General features: G+C 41.2%; 1 protein-coding gene, 1 long non-coding RNA gene and 1 other non-coding gene across 3 annotated transcripts; 1 reads left to right on the top strand and 2 right to left on the bottom strand.

Moving 5' to 3' along the window:
- Positions 1-6,903: 6,903 nt before the first annotated feature.
- LOC115203139 (uncharacterized) lies at positions 6,904-8,914 on the bottom strand. Its single transcript, XR_003880116.1, has 2 exons — positions 8,647-8,914; positions 6,904-7,370 (listed from the first exon to the last, which is right to left on the bottom strand). It is a non-coding gene; the product is annotated as an uncharacterized LOC115203139 (long non-coding RNA).
- Positions 7,529-7,649, bottom strand: LOC115204777 (small nucleolar RNA SNORA76). Its single transcript, XR_003880450.1, has one exon. It is a non-coding gene; the product is annotated as a small nucleolar RNA SNORA76 (small nucleolar RNA).
- A 73-nt stretch (positions 8,915-8,987) lies between the features above and the next one.
- si:ch211-122f10.4 (Cathepsin A-like protein) lies at positions 8,988-13,148 on the top strand. Its single transcript, XM_029767547.1, has 11 exons — positions 8,988-9,267; positions 9,960-10,071; positions 10,199-10,336; positions 10,555-10,713; positions 10,922-11,013; positions 11,178-11,262; positions 11,403-11,552; positions 11,716-11,870; positions 11,995-12,157; positions 12,281-12,370; positions 12,508-13,148. Exons 1-11 carry the CDS (start codon positions 9,092-9,094, stop codon positions 12,589-12,591), a joined length of 1,404 nt encoding a protein of 467 aa, XP_029623407.1. The 5' UTR covers positions 8,988-9,091; the 3' UTR covers positions 12,592-13,148.
- The last annotated feature ends 1,331 nt before the right edge of the window (positions 13,149-14,479 follow it).

Genomic DNA, 14,479 nt, shown 5'->3' with positions numbered 1-14,479 from the left:
AACAACATGAAAGCCCAGGCCGCTGTGCTGTCCCTGCACTGTTGGGGGAGGGGGGGGGCATTGTTTGACAGACAAAAGGCTAACGGTGCCCAGGACAACCCACAGTGCATTGGCCCCTATGGGACAGAGGATGAGAGACTAGGGGGAAACAAGGTTATCTGGAGAGTACACCCAACCAGATGCCCTCCCTTCTCCTTCCAAAACTAGAATTTCCCACCTCACATCCCCATCCTAAAGAGACAACAATACAATGACAATGAGAGGGCCTCTTCCTCGCAATAAAATAAGAATGAGCCAGAATATAAAGAAGGAGAAAAATTTGAGAGCGAGTATGAGGGAGGGGGTTAAAGGACTGAATGTGATCTTGTAGGAGCTGATGGTGGGTGACTAATATTCTAAGACAGAAGAACACAACACACCAATTGTCATACTAAATATGTCATACCCTCTCCCCAATTCCATTTAGATTTTTCCCAAATTGAGTTTCTCTGTTTTATTTTTTATCGTTTCAGATTGAGTTATTTACTCTCAAAATTCCAAATTATTTATAGAGAAACATCAACATTGGATGTCCTGAGTCCATGTCAATGCATCAATCAAATCAAAAGGAAAAGAAAAAAGCTAACAAACGTAGACTTTTTTGTGTATATTCCTTTTTTGTGTAGATTCCTTTAATTGCACACCTAAGGCCTGATTCCGGCCCGAGTTAAGCCATAAACTGAATGTTATTTCTTTTTAAGCACTTTTCTCCATATGCATATTCTGACCTTGAACTTAAACATGAAAATAGCATGCTGTTCACCCCGCTTTTCTTTAAAGGTGGAGATCTAAGAAATGAAGGTGTGGCAGACCGGTGTGTCTACAGATAAGCCATACTCTGACCTAGACTTATTTCCCTCATAATTCCACCACCTTCATGCATGAGGAAGCCATGAATTAGGTCGAGCGAACTGGCTAACTGGCTACACAAAGTGATGGACAAGCACACACCACACAGACAGGCATGCTGTACTGTTGCTTCTTCAAAAAGTTACTAGAAATACCAATCTCTGATGCATTATTTTCATATCTTGTGAGAAACTTGTGTAGGTCAATAGATTTTCTAATAAGTTCAATACATTTAATGAATCTTCTAGATTCAACATATTTTGAACATTGTTGAATTGCGTATTAATGTTGGGACCTACTTGATAGTCTGGTAAAGTGCCACCCTGATTCACCCCCTTGCACAGTTATCACAATTTGTTGCTTGGAAAACTACTCCAATCAAAAAGTTTTGTTCAAACACAAGTCAGTATAGACTATCAAGGTTATAGGGGGGACCGGGACCGGTGTTGCAGTTGTCACACTTTTTACTCTTGTGTGTATTTTCAGGCACCAATATCCCTTACAATAATCTTTTCAACATTAATAGAAATACCAAATTCTTGGGTTGAAATGGGGACCATTTTTATCCTCCTTATTCAAACATGGAGTTATTAGCAGGGTTAGACGTCACACAGAATGTGGTTGGTTGTCACAATGTTGCTAGTAGCTTATTTAACCTCTACGGGGTTGGTGCCAATGATTCATTGGATCAGTATGAAACTTTGCACATACACTGCTCTCATCTAGTGGCCAAAATCTAAATTGCGCCTTACCTGGAATAATACATTGTGACCTTTCTCTTGCATTTCAAAGATGATGGAACAAAACAAAAAATATGCATGTTTTTTTCTTTGTATTATCTTTTACCAGATCTAATGTGTTATATTATCCTACATTAATTTCACATTTACACAAACTTTAAAGTGTTTCCTTTCAAATGGTATCAAGAATGTGCATATCCTTGCTTCAGGTCCTGAGCTACAGGCAATTAGATTTGGGTATGTCATTTTAGGCGAAAATTGAAAAAAGGGTTTGATCCTTAAGAGGTTTTAAGCAATAGCCTATACCATGCAGTCTTAGAAATAGCCTTTCTTTGATCGAACAATATTCCTAACAAAATTCAGCATTTTATTCATTGAGAACAACATATTACATTTTGAGTACATTTGTGTGTGAATGCGTGTTTGCACATGCATGTTTGCGTGTGTAGGTTTGTGACAGAAAAAATATGTGTGTGAGAGAGAGGCAACGAAGGGAGCTCTTTATAGCACAAGCCCAGAATGGAGCTCGGGATTTATTATATACTGGCAATGGCAATGTCCATGAATAATGTTGTTATCATGGGTTAGATTGTGACAACCAACCCCCCAAATAGTTATAATGGAGTTGATTGTGACAACGAACGCTAAATTCAATGTGACAACCATCCCTAACTGAGCAAAAATGCTAACAATGATGCTAGTTACCACATGGCTTGACCTAGCAACTCGGAAATAGGTTTGAAATATAGTTCTCCCCTTCCTCTTTTCAACAAACATAATTGTTCATGGATACGGCCATAATTAAAACTTTCACCTATGAAAAACACATAGATTTCCCTCACCTGACAAGCAGGTGGATTAATTATTTTAAAGAATTCACACAAAGCAACCTCTAGATTGGGAGTATAAGCACTGTGACAACCAACCCGAGACAGCCAAACCTGGTCTCCCCTAATTGTCATGTTTGCCTATGACTCTAATTTAGTCATTTTCTTTATTCCCTCATGTGTGCTTTATTTTGAATTTATTTACTTAAAAGTGCTTTAAATATTGATTTACTCCTAACGTGTGCTCTATTTAGGTTTACATCTTATTTACTTATTTGAGTGACTCCTTTTAATTTGAATTGGTTAACCCCTTTTTGAGTGTTTGTCTCTTTGCGTGAGTGAGGGAATGAGTGTTAAAGGTAAATTCAACTATAAAAATAAATAAAGAGAGTAGCACGCTCTATATACAAGCTCCAAGTAATTTTTTGGGTAAACCACCAATGCTTCAGCATCACCATGCCTTCTTCATTCTTCAAATGATGTTGCCACGAGCTGCACCGGAGATATTGAGAGGAGAGAGATTCCACACTTTGCTCTCACACAGTCACACACAGTATATGGCATGTGCATGGGTTTGCTTTAGACTGTGTACAGCATGGTAGCCACGGGACCAAAACAGTGAAGAAGTTGAGCCTAACGCTTTAACGCTTAGTTGTTGCTGAAATTGACCCACTAAGCTGTTTACTTTCTGCATCTATGTCACATCACTGAGTCTACCTTTAATAATGCTGTATTCACAACCTTCTTCTTCGGTGGAGTTTAGGGGGGACTACATCCTGAAAAGTTGTATTGGATTAGGGTCAGGCTTACTCAGAAAACAAATCCAAAACGGAAATGGGAAAACAAAACTTATAATGCCCTCTAACGTCCGAAAACAGCATACAAAACAAAACAAAAAATACTCAGTGCCCTACACAGTTCCGGGGACCTGAGAGGATGCCATGCTCCTGCCAGTACTTCATGCAGCCCTTTACCCTTTACATTCCTCACTCCCAAGAATCTTTCAGCTTCCACTACGATAATAGCAATACTTCCGAGTTCTTTACCACTCCTGTAGTGCAGTTTATCACCGTAACAATAAATGCCCAAAAGTCCATATTTTTCATGATAAGGGTATCTGAATCCTGCAGCTGACTGCGTTCATAACCAAGTGGGAAGGTGGTATTCACCACAAGAGGCAATCTATCAATATGTTTTTTTAACACTATAATTTGTTTACAAGCATGATAGCTTTATTTTTAGTTTACGGTTGATGCAGCTTTTTGGCCATTAACCAATCGCCATTTCTCAACGAGTTCAAAGCACGTGGATGCATCCAACCGGTATTCACGACTTCACAACTAGTAATTAGCACCTTACCACTTGGTTATGAACACAGATTTAGGGACCAGAGCCACGTCTCCCACATCTGAGGAGCATTGGGGTTAATGAGTTGCTACTGCACAAAGGCAGCCCTGAGACAATGTTCTGCAGATTCAAGCCAGCAACAGGGTGCCACAGCCCCGCGGCATCCCAAGCCGCGTCCTCAGAGCATGTGTAGACCAGCTGGCTGGAATGTTTACGGACATATTCAATCTCCCCCTATCCCAGTCTGTTGTCCCCACTTGCTTCAAGATATCCACCATTGTTCCTGTACCCCAAAGTGTAGGAATTCTAACTAAATGACTTCTGTCATCATGAAATGCTTTGAGATGTTAGTTAAAGATCATGTCACCTCCACCTTACCCGACGCCCTAGGCCCACTACAATTTGCATACCGCCCCAACAGATCCGACACATTCACCATTGCACTGCACACTGCCCTATCCCACCTGGACAAGAGGAATACCTATGTGAGAACGCTGTTCATTTACTATAGCTTAGCCTTCAACACCATAGTTCCCTCCAAGCTCATCACTAAGCTCACGGCCCTGGGTCTGAACTCTTGCAACTTGGTCCTAGACTTCCTGACGGGCCGACCCCAGGTAGTGAATGTAGGCAACAACACCCCTGCCACGCTGATCCTCAACACGGGTGCCCCACAGAGGTGCGTGCTCAGACCTCTCCTGTACTCCCTGTTCCCCATGACTGCGTGTCTCCATCTCAATTATCAAGTTTTCTGACAACACTACAGTGGTAAGCCGGATGTGGAGGTCCTGGGCTGGCGTGGTTACACGTGGTCTGTGGTTGTGAGACCGGTTGAACTTACTGCCAAATTCTCTAAAACGACATTGGTAGAGAAATTAACATGAAATTCTCTGACAACCGCTCAGGTGGACATTCCTGCAGTCAGCTTGCCAATTGCACACTCCCCCAAAACTTGAGACATCTGTGGCATTGTGGTGTGTGACAAAACTGCACATTTTAAAGCGGCCTTTTATTGTCCCCAGCACAAGGTGTGCCTGTGTAATTATCATGCTGTTTAATCAGCTTCTTGATATGCCACACTTGTCTGGTAGATTATATATCTTGGCTAAGGAGAAATTCTCACTAACAGGGATGTAAACAAATTTGTGCACAACATTTGAGAGAAATAAGCTTTTTTTGTGAGTATCTAACTTTTTTATTTCAGCTCATAAAACATGGGACCAACACTTTATAGGTTGTGTTTATATTTTTGTCCAGTGTAATTAGAGCCTATTGAGCATAATCTCTCAGACACCCAGCGCATCCCCAAGGGGTCACAACCTTTGTGACAATTGTTGCTGAAGCAGATGAAGCTGAGAAGGAACAAACATTAAGTTTGTGAATTTAGTGGAAACCTGCCCATTTGTAACAAGCATGGTAACAAGCATTCATTGTTACACCTTTGTAATTACAGACCGCAATTACTACCAGTTACATGTTGTTATTACACCATTGGTTTTACAGTGTAATTACACATGTAATGACACTGTAATAAGGACCTCATGAAATTAAGTGTTACTGATTTAACCACAAAGACCAGGGAGGTTTTCCAATGATTTGCAAAGAAGTGTTATTACTATTCAGGTTCAGAAAACGTTAATGTCCTCAGAGAGGCAATTCATTTTGCAGCAGTCATAAAACATATCACATAACAAAACAAATTTATATAAAAAAATAGCAAAGGATGTTTACAAGCAACTAGGCTGGGTAAATGGATTTTCATAATAAAATGTAAAAATGGGCTACTTGTTAAAGTGCAAGTGCTAAAGTGCAATTAGTTCAACATTTTGTTAAATTACAGAATTGCATTCGGAATAAAAGAGTACTTGGCTCTGTCTATTTTTTTTACCTTTGGTAGTCTGTTCTTGCGGCCAGAGGGAAGGAGCTGGAATTCGGGGTGGAGTAGGTGAGAAGAGTCAACCGTTATATTATTCGCAGTCTGGAGAGCTCTGCCCAGGTAGAAAGATGACAGTTCTTACTGTTGCAGCTCCTTGCTTTTTCTGCAAGTGCTGACTATCTTGACCAACCTATTTTTTGGTGAAACCTTGATATTCCCAAACCAGCAGGTCAAGCAGTAGGACAAAATGCTCTCAAATAATGATTCATAAAAGAGAACCACAATGGTTAGGTTAACATTAAAAAAGTGCAATTTCCGTAGGAAATAGTCTCTGTTGGCCTTTCTTAAAAATTGTGTTTTTAAAAAAAATAGTGTTCCTTCGAAAGTCAATCACCATATCCTTTGTTTTGTATGTGTTTTAGAAGGGATGACTCACACCAGCCAGTAAAATCATTCAGAGCTGGTCCGTGTTCGGTCACATCCCCTTCGAGGAGACTGACCAAAGCAGTGTCGTCAGCATATTTGATCAGGTGGCACCCTGGAAACTGGCTCCGGCAGCTGTCTGTATACAATATGTATGTAACCGGTGAAAGACCGCTGGCTTGTGGGGTTCCAACTGAAGAAGTGCACATCTCAGAGAGTGTGTTGCCAACTCGTACAGTTAGGAAGTTGGTGATCCATGTGATAAGCATAGAATCAAGTCCGAAGTCTCCTCTAAGACTGTCCTTGAGGATAAACGTATTGATTGTGTTAAATGCAAAGGAGAAATCTTCAAAAATGATATGCATGTTTTTGCTGCCCTTCAAATGCATGTACATCTTTTCCTCTCCGACCGGTATGCAAACTGGAGGGGGTCAATGAAGTGTTGGTAGATGAGTAAAAAATAAAGCAAACATTGAATATCCCTTTGAGCATGGTGTAGTTATTAATGACACTTTGGATGGTGTATCAATACACCCAGTCACTACAAATGTTCCTAACTCAGTTGCTGGAGAGGAAGGAAACTGCTCAGGGATTTCACCAAGAGGCCAATGGGGATTTTAAAACAGTTACAGAGTTTAATGGCTGTGATAGGAGAAAACTGAGGATGGATCAACAACATTGTAGTTACTCCACAATACTAACATAAATTACAAACATAAATTAGCTCAATATGAGCTTTCTCAAAAGTCTTGCAGACTGACATTCAGCGTAGAGATAGGGTGCACAGGCAAAAAAATCCAGGTTTGTTCTTACTTAGTATATACATTTATTGCATTCAATATATTTCTGGCCTCTGTTTAACAAATAGAGAAACATCAGACGCAGGTGGAATTGAAACATTTAAGAGAATGGATTGAAACGCAATTTAACAAGAAAATCATAAACATCTTCACTCATAAAACGTTATATGTGTCCTTATCAGAGAAAAGTGACTTGTCCTCTGACATAAGCAGCAGTAATCATGTCTGGATCTTTTATGGATTTCAGTCCCAGCCAGCAAGAAAGGCTAACCACATGGGGTAATGAAAGCTGGAGGATGCCCTGTCTAAGCAGCTGGCTAGGAGGCCTCAGATGGCTTGTCCTCTTCTGACTGTGATGATTGTACTATTATTGAAGGGTGTGTAGAAAAGGACTGTGAAATCCTAGTGGCAAAGACACACCCCTTTACAGCTTTGACCTTTGTATCAATGAGACACTGATCGGAGTCACCTGAGAGGGAAAAGAGAGAGACGCAGGGCACTATTCAATCACATATAAGTACATGATCTGTGATACTATTCTGTCAGATACTGATACATACACACATACTCAAACATGGACACAGTAACACACAGAGGGAAGATAGTGGGATGGGGGTTAGTAAAGGTCACTGTGTCTCAGTTCTCCGCAGGCTACAGAACAAGCGCAGCCTATGAGCGAGAGAGATTCTGTAGCACTACAGTGTAACCCCAGAGGTCACACACAGACCCAGGGGCTTAATAATAGTGCACATATGCACACTTTAATAAGACCATTAAACACACACTGAGGTATAACATTAAATAGTCAATGGACCATATTGAAACTTTTTCCATTTAGGCCTAGGGCTTAGGCTATGTATTGTTAGTGCTCGACTTGGACTGAAATAGGTGCTGGTAATCACTTTGGGTGCCAGTACTTTTATATTTAGGTGCAAGAGCTCCACAATACAGATATTCCAAAATATTCTACTTTGGGGCAGCAGGTAGCCTAGTGGTTAGAGCATTGGGCCAGTAACCGAAAGGTTGCTGGGTTGAATCCCTGAGCTGACAAGGTAAAAATCGGTAGTTCTGCCCCAGTTAACCAATTGTTCCCCGGTAGGCCGTCATTGTAAATAAGAATTTGTTCTTAACTGACTAGGTTAAATAAAATAAGAGGCGCAGGAGCTCAAGCAGTAGCAACATTGAGGTGCAAGTAGTGAGCTCCTGCCCAAGTCAAACACTGTGTATTCAACCCACATTTTATTTGTCACATGCACAGAATACAACAGGTGAAATGTTTACTTACAAGCCCTTAACCAACAATGTAGTTTTAAGAAAATAGCCCCCAAAAATGTAAGAGATAAGAATAACAAATGATTAAAGAGCAGCAGTAAATAACAATAGCGGGGCTATATACAGGAAGTACTGGTACAGAGTCAATGTGTGAGGGCACAGGTGTAGAGGTAATTGAGGTAATGTGTACATGTAGGTAGAGTTATTAACGTGACTATGCATAAATAACTATGTATTGTCTAACTGTTGATGTAAAAGGTATAACACTCAATAGTCAATGTATAACATGCAATAGTCAATGGATCATATTTCAACTTCAATGTAGGCCTAGGGCATAGGCTATGTATTGTCTAACTCTTGATTGCCTAACATGCATACATATGCATAATGTACATGAATAGCGTCACCTTAATCATGCATTTTCAGGGATCTTTTGCCAGAGACCCTTATAAAAACGCATGACTGATACTCACTTGTCTTTTTTGTTTTTACTCTTTTACTGGCCTATTGAAAACTCAGGTTGACTAATAGGCTACCATTTTCTCTGACACTCACCCACCTAATACACATTGCCACCTAATTATACCACCCTCACATTCTTCACTGTCATGTTACATCAAACGTTGACATGTTAAATGTTACGCCATGATGGAACCATGTTGGCAAATGTAGCCTATTCTTGGTAGGCCTAGTTGTCATATTTTCAGCTTTATACTTTTCTCGATGATTCTGAGCTCGCGATGATGAACGTCAAAACACAAGATCGATCACATGACCAGAGAGCTCAGTTAGTAGTCATATGACCTGTAGTGCTTTTATATGCAGGGCATAGACACGGCAGTTGTTCCGCACACAGGACTTCGAGTTTAGCAATTGAGGTCAACATTGTTGGCGCATTCGGCTAGTTTCGTCCTCGACATGACCAGCATGTCTGTTGTTAGTTTGGTGTTGTGTTTCCTTGGTGTTTCGTGTCTTACATGGGCTAACTACGCCCCTGACGAGGTAACCGAACTACCGGGAATGTCGTTTAAACCAAACTACCGGCAATGGTCGGGCTATTTGAAAGCTAGCCCTGGAAAGTTTCTCCATTACTGGTGAGTATCAGTAATGGCATACGTCGCCACCTTGACTAACTAACAACTTAGTGTTTGTTTTGGCTGGGGGTGCTTTCAGAAACTCCAGCTCGTGCACAACATTCGTTTACTACTATATCTATCTATCCTATCTATCTATCTATCTATTCCAAATGGGAAAAATAATAAATTAATCAACGCATGGCATAAATAACCGTATTATCTTTTTAAGAAGTCATCAAATAAACTTACAAGATTGACTATTGTTCAATAGTAAATTAATACAGAAGTTATTACAGAGACAACTGAAGCTTGTTTAACAGCACTTCAAATAGAAAGTCACACAGGCAGAAGAGAAGGCTTCTGAAGCTGGACTAGATGATTATTTATACTTGCTCTTTTGCTACTACCTCCAGCATTGGTCATGCATTGTGTTGTAGCTTGTGCCTTTCATTGAGACGTTTTAAGAGCTAGAACATCCTTTGCCATAAGCTATGAGAAGTTAATGATTGACAAAATAACACATGACATACTTTTATTCTAGTGTTCTATAGACCACACACATACTGTACACACACACAGGTCCACGTATGCACACATAAACATAATCAGCAGACACTGTTGTACCTGGGGTCTAGAACTAAGTGCGGAGTGCACCAAGTGTACTCTCTTATCTCCTGTTAACCTGGCCCTCTACCTCCCTGCTTCCCCAGGTTTGTGACCTCACAGAGGGACCCACTGAAGGACCCTGTTGTGCTGTGGCTGAATGGAGGGCCAGGCTGCAGCTCGCTGGATGGCTTTCTGTCAGAGAACGGCCCCTTCCATGTTAGTTCTCCCACACGTTACCTTTTCAGCATGAGCTTAGCAGGACCTGTGATTTCAGTTTGTGTGTCCCATTGTTTGCAGTGATTCTGAGTCCCACAGAGTAACAACATCATTTTGTCTCCCTCAGGTGAATGATGATGGGGCCACTCTGTATGAGAATAAGTTCAGCTGGAACGGGATAGCCAACGTTCTGTACCTAGAGTCCCCTGCAGGTGTGGGATACTCCTACTCTGACGACCAGAAGTACAAAACTGACGACGACCAGGTGAGATCAGGGTCTCATTCGGGAGAGTGGAATGCATTGAATAAATCAGACACAATTATTTGCCTCTTGTCATAGGCATGTCTGTTATACACACGGTATTTCTATCTGAACGTTCCAGTGTTGTGCTCCACTGACAGTGGCTCAGAAATCATGCAGTTCACTCTTCCTTACTGAATACTAAAGTAATAGTAACTGATTTATCTCCCCCTTACTATTAGGTGGCTGATGACAACTACCTAGCTCTGCAGAGTTTCTTTGCCAAGTTTCCAAACTTCACACAGAATGAGTTCTTCATCATCGGTGAGAGTTATGGTGGGATATATGCCCCGACACTCAGCCAGCGTGTGGCCACAGGGACCGCAAAGATTAACTTCAAGGTGAGTTGATTCACACACTGACTTAATTGTTTTGAGTGGATTACACTCTTACGCTCTCTGAAAATCTAAAGACTGAGCATAAGTTAAAAGCAATGCAATGGAATTCAATCCTATCCAACCACCTGTCAATGATTATGTAGAAAAGGCAGAGGATGATATGAATCCAATATGTATGACAGTTATAAAGAACTCCTTTAATGTGTTTCAGGGCTTTGCAGTGGGTAATGGCCTCAGTAGCTATGCCCTGAATGACCAGTCTCTGATCTACTTTGGTTACTACCACGGCCTCTTCGGAGAACAGTAAGAACTCACAACACATTCACTCATGTGGGCCCAGACTGTTTTGTTATGTTTACATAACTAGGGATAATTCCTTTTGAAAGGCCCACAATATGAATCCAAGCTTGTCTGATGCTTCTGTTACAAGACATTGCAATGTGTTTAAGTAAACTATCCTCTTGCAGACTGTGGACAGATCTGAACACGAACTGCTGCGATAAGGGAACCTGTAACTTTTTCAACAACAGCAAGGAGGCCTGCAAGATACTGGTGCACATGGAAACACTTACAATTGGATAAGAAGTATTATATATCAAATACAAAAATTGAGCTATTACATGCACAGGTTTAACATAGAAATGGATACTTGTACCTTTGTTTCTCCCCCTCATTCATTCTTGCCCTCTCAGTTGAGCCAGGCCTTTAGTATTGTGTATGATTCTGGGCTGAATGAGTATGCACTTTACATGGACTGTGAGGGTGGAGTCGGGGCCAAAGCCTATGAGAGGAGCATGAGCCACCTCTTCAGGAACTACAGGAAGCACTGGGACACCTTCCAGGTAAGTGCCCCCCTATGGAGGAATACAGTGTTCAAGTCCATCCTGGCATTAGATTTTGTTAGTCTTGTGTTCAGAAGGGTTGTTCTGGTTATTCTCAAATTGTTTTAAAGGGGTTATGATGGAAAATATTGGTGTGTCATGTAAGTAATTTGTCTCGCTGTAGCTGCTGAAGGTGCCGTCCGTCACTGGCCAAACTCCTCCTGTGGGTGTGGTCCCTCCCTGCATTAACAGCACAGCTCAGATGAACTGGCTCAACCGGGGTGATGTGAGGAAAGCCCTACACATCCCTGATACACTTCCACCCTGGGACATCTGCAGGTATATTACACTAGTACCCACACATCCTTAACACTCAGGAAGTCTAAATTCAGCGAAGGGACATCTAAAACTTGACAACAGTAAACTACCTACAAAAGGACATCTTTACCCTAACTCTATGTAGTGATGTGGTGGGAGGACAGTACACCAACATCTACTCGACAGTGAAGGATGTGTATCTGAAGCTGCTGTCTCTGGGTGTCCGGGCGCTGGTCTATAACGGAGACACTGACATGGCCTGCAACTTCCTGGGAGACAAGTGGTTTGTGGAGCAGCTCAACCAGAAGGTAAAGCTCTTGAAGACTGGTATTTGGGTCATGTGGCATAGAGATTTGGATGCTGGCTTGAAGGGTATTTGGCATGTTTGTAACTCACAGGGCATGCATTGAAGACTTTTCATTCATTTCCAGACAACCACCAAGTACCAGAGCTGGATATCTGATGACCAGATTGCTGGCTTCTACGAGCAGTATGGAAACATCACCCTCCTGACTGTGAAGGTAAGCACTACTTAGTTAGCATATTGGCATTGATTCACTGTCTTCAGACTCATTAACACACCACAGACATGTTCATAAAGATTAGTGGATGCAACAGGGGTGAGGCTGCTGCGTTCTAATCCCATCTTCTGTTTCAGGGTGCTGGTCACATGGTGCCGCAGTGGGCTCCAGGCCCCGCCTTAGACATGTTCCAATCCTTCCTGTCAAACAAACCCTACTGATCATGCTCTTGGGGCTGCTTCCAGTGTCCGTAATGGAACTTGTTAGTAGGTCAGGATGATGGCCCATTCTTCTCAGGGAGGGTTGGGTGGAAAAGGGGAAACAAATGTTTTGTTTTTGTATTGTGATCAAATGAAATGTTTCTGTTGCACTCCAAGTAAGTTCATTAGATCAAAGCGCAACTCTGGAGTTGGGTTGACAGGAGTATAATCGGCCTAAGCCATTTCTTAATTTCAGTAAATTTATAATTTTACTTGAAGCAAACTGCATATTAATAGCCTTACAGAAATGTTTAGGTGCATCACATGTCAAATCTTCCTTTGGTGATGCTGTGCAATCACTCTGGTTGGTTTTCTAACTGATTAGCAGCTTATTAGTCGCATCAGAACTGTCATTTGCCTTTTGAATTTCCTCATGCAGTTTTTGTATCAGGGGTTTTCATTTGTCACCACTTGGGGAAGCTGAAATGCCATCGAACTCAAATAGCTAAAAGGCCAATCAGCACTTTAAAATGATCTAACATTCTTTGTCTTTCTAATAAATGCTTCTTATGAAACCATTTGTATCTCGTTAATTTATAATTTTAAGAGCATCTTTTTTTTATTGAACATGATTAATTACAGAATGTGTAAAAACATCCATGTAATCTTAAGTGACTTCCATAGACAGACATGTAAAGAGAATGGTGAATTGCAGGGATGGTAATTGAGCACCAAAAATCTCCTCCTCAGCCATTATACTGAAGATTCAGTACACAACAGGCCAATCAGTGTAGCAGTTTAACTGGACATGACTAGTGATTCCTGTGTTAAATGAAATTAAGCTATATATTTTTAGTTGCTTCAAGACTTACAGGTAGGCCTTCAATGTCTCTAGTGCTTCCTACATCTGCATTGCTTGTTTGTTTTAAGCTGGGTTTCTGTATAGCACTTTGACATCTGCTGATATAAAAAGGGTTTTATAAATACATTTCACGAGTCCATGCATTTTCCAAATGGGGTACTGCAGGGGCCCGCAATTACTTTTTTTGTGAGGAAAAATATTGGTATTTTTAAACAATTAATGCCATGTTTGAGAACTAACAAAAGCCAGACAGAAAATAAACAGGTATTTGGAACTTTTTTTTTTTGAGCAGAGGAGCAAAGCATTAGTAATGGCAAAATTGTCAGTGTAGAATTGCTGGAAATTAGCTTCAAAACCGCTACATTTTCTTCCATCTCAATGGAAAACTAGAATTGCAGATTTCTTTTACATTTTCTCTACATCAGCAGTGGCAACCCGTCATTTAAGCCCCACATTTTTGCTAAAAAATGAGTTAATAAAGCCACATGGTCTCTTGAAGACAGCACCAAAATGCAGGTGTTTCAGCCTAGCTCAGTGCTTTCTGAGGTGGGGCAAGCCAGCAGAAAACAGAACAGGGCCAATCACAGCGCAACGCTCCATCATTCATGGGGACACTACGTCACCGCCAAGTCTAAGGGTAGACCTCAAATTCTAGCCCCTTGGGCGCTGCCATAATTACATAAGTGCCCATCCAAGAAGGCTCAAGGTCATTGGTCACAGATTAAACATAACGTGATTTGACTTCATTTTCAGTAAATCTTAGTCATGAATCAAGCCGACAATCTACTGGCTAATCCTTTTTAATCCTTGTCACATGAAGAGAAATAGATAAAACGTATCGGTGCTCATCGGCCACTGGACAAACATTACACAAGTTGTAAATCACAAATTCAACTGAGTGTGTTGGTAAGGAATCAGTGACAGTGGCTGTGTGGTTCCACTTCTGGGATTAAGGGGCTCTTTTCCAAGTTTAAAATGATAAACATTCAACATTGGCCATGCTGTGAATGACGCATGATTTGTTCCACGCTCAAAACACCTCGGAAC

Source organism: Salmo trutta, chromosome 12 (assembly GCF_901001165.1).
Source record: "Salmo trutta chromosome 12, fSalTru1.1, whole genome shotgun sequence".
Classification (NCBI taxonomy): Eukaryota; Metazoa; Chordata; class Actinopteri; order Salmoniformes; family Salmonidae; genus Salmo; species Salmo trutta.
This window is presented reverse-complemented; position numbering and strand designations above follow the sequence as displayed.

What these genes read in the sequence shown, in the direction of transcription:
- si:ch211-122f10.4 (XM_029767547.1), top strand. Translation starts at nt 9,092, where the DNA reads ATGACCAGCATGTCTGTTGTTAGTTTGGTGTTGTGTTTCCTTGGTGTT. An exon ending in ACAAAACTGACGACGACCAG is followed by an intron (nt 10,337 to 10,554) that starts GTGAGATCAGGG and finishes CCTTACTATTAG; the next exon opens with GTGGCTGATGACAACTACCT. An exon ending in CCGCAAAGATTAACTTCAAG is followed by an intron (nt 10,714 to 10,921) that starts GTGAGTTGATTC and finishes AATGTGTTTCAG; the next exon opens with GGCTTTGCAGTGGGTAATGG.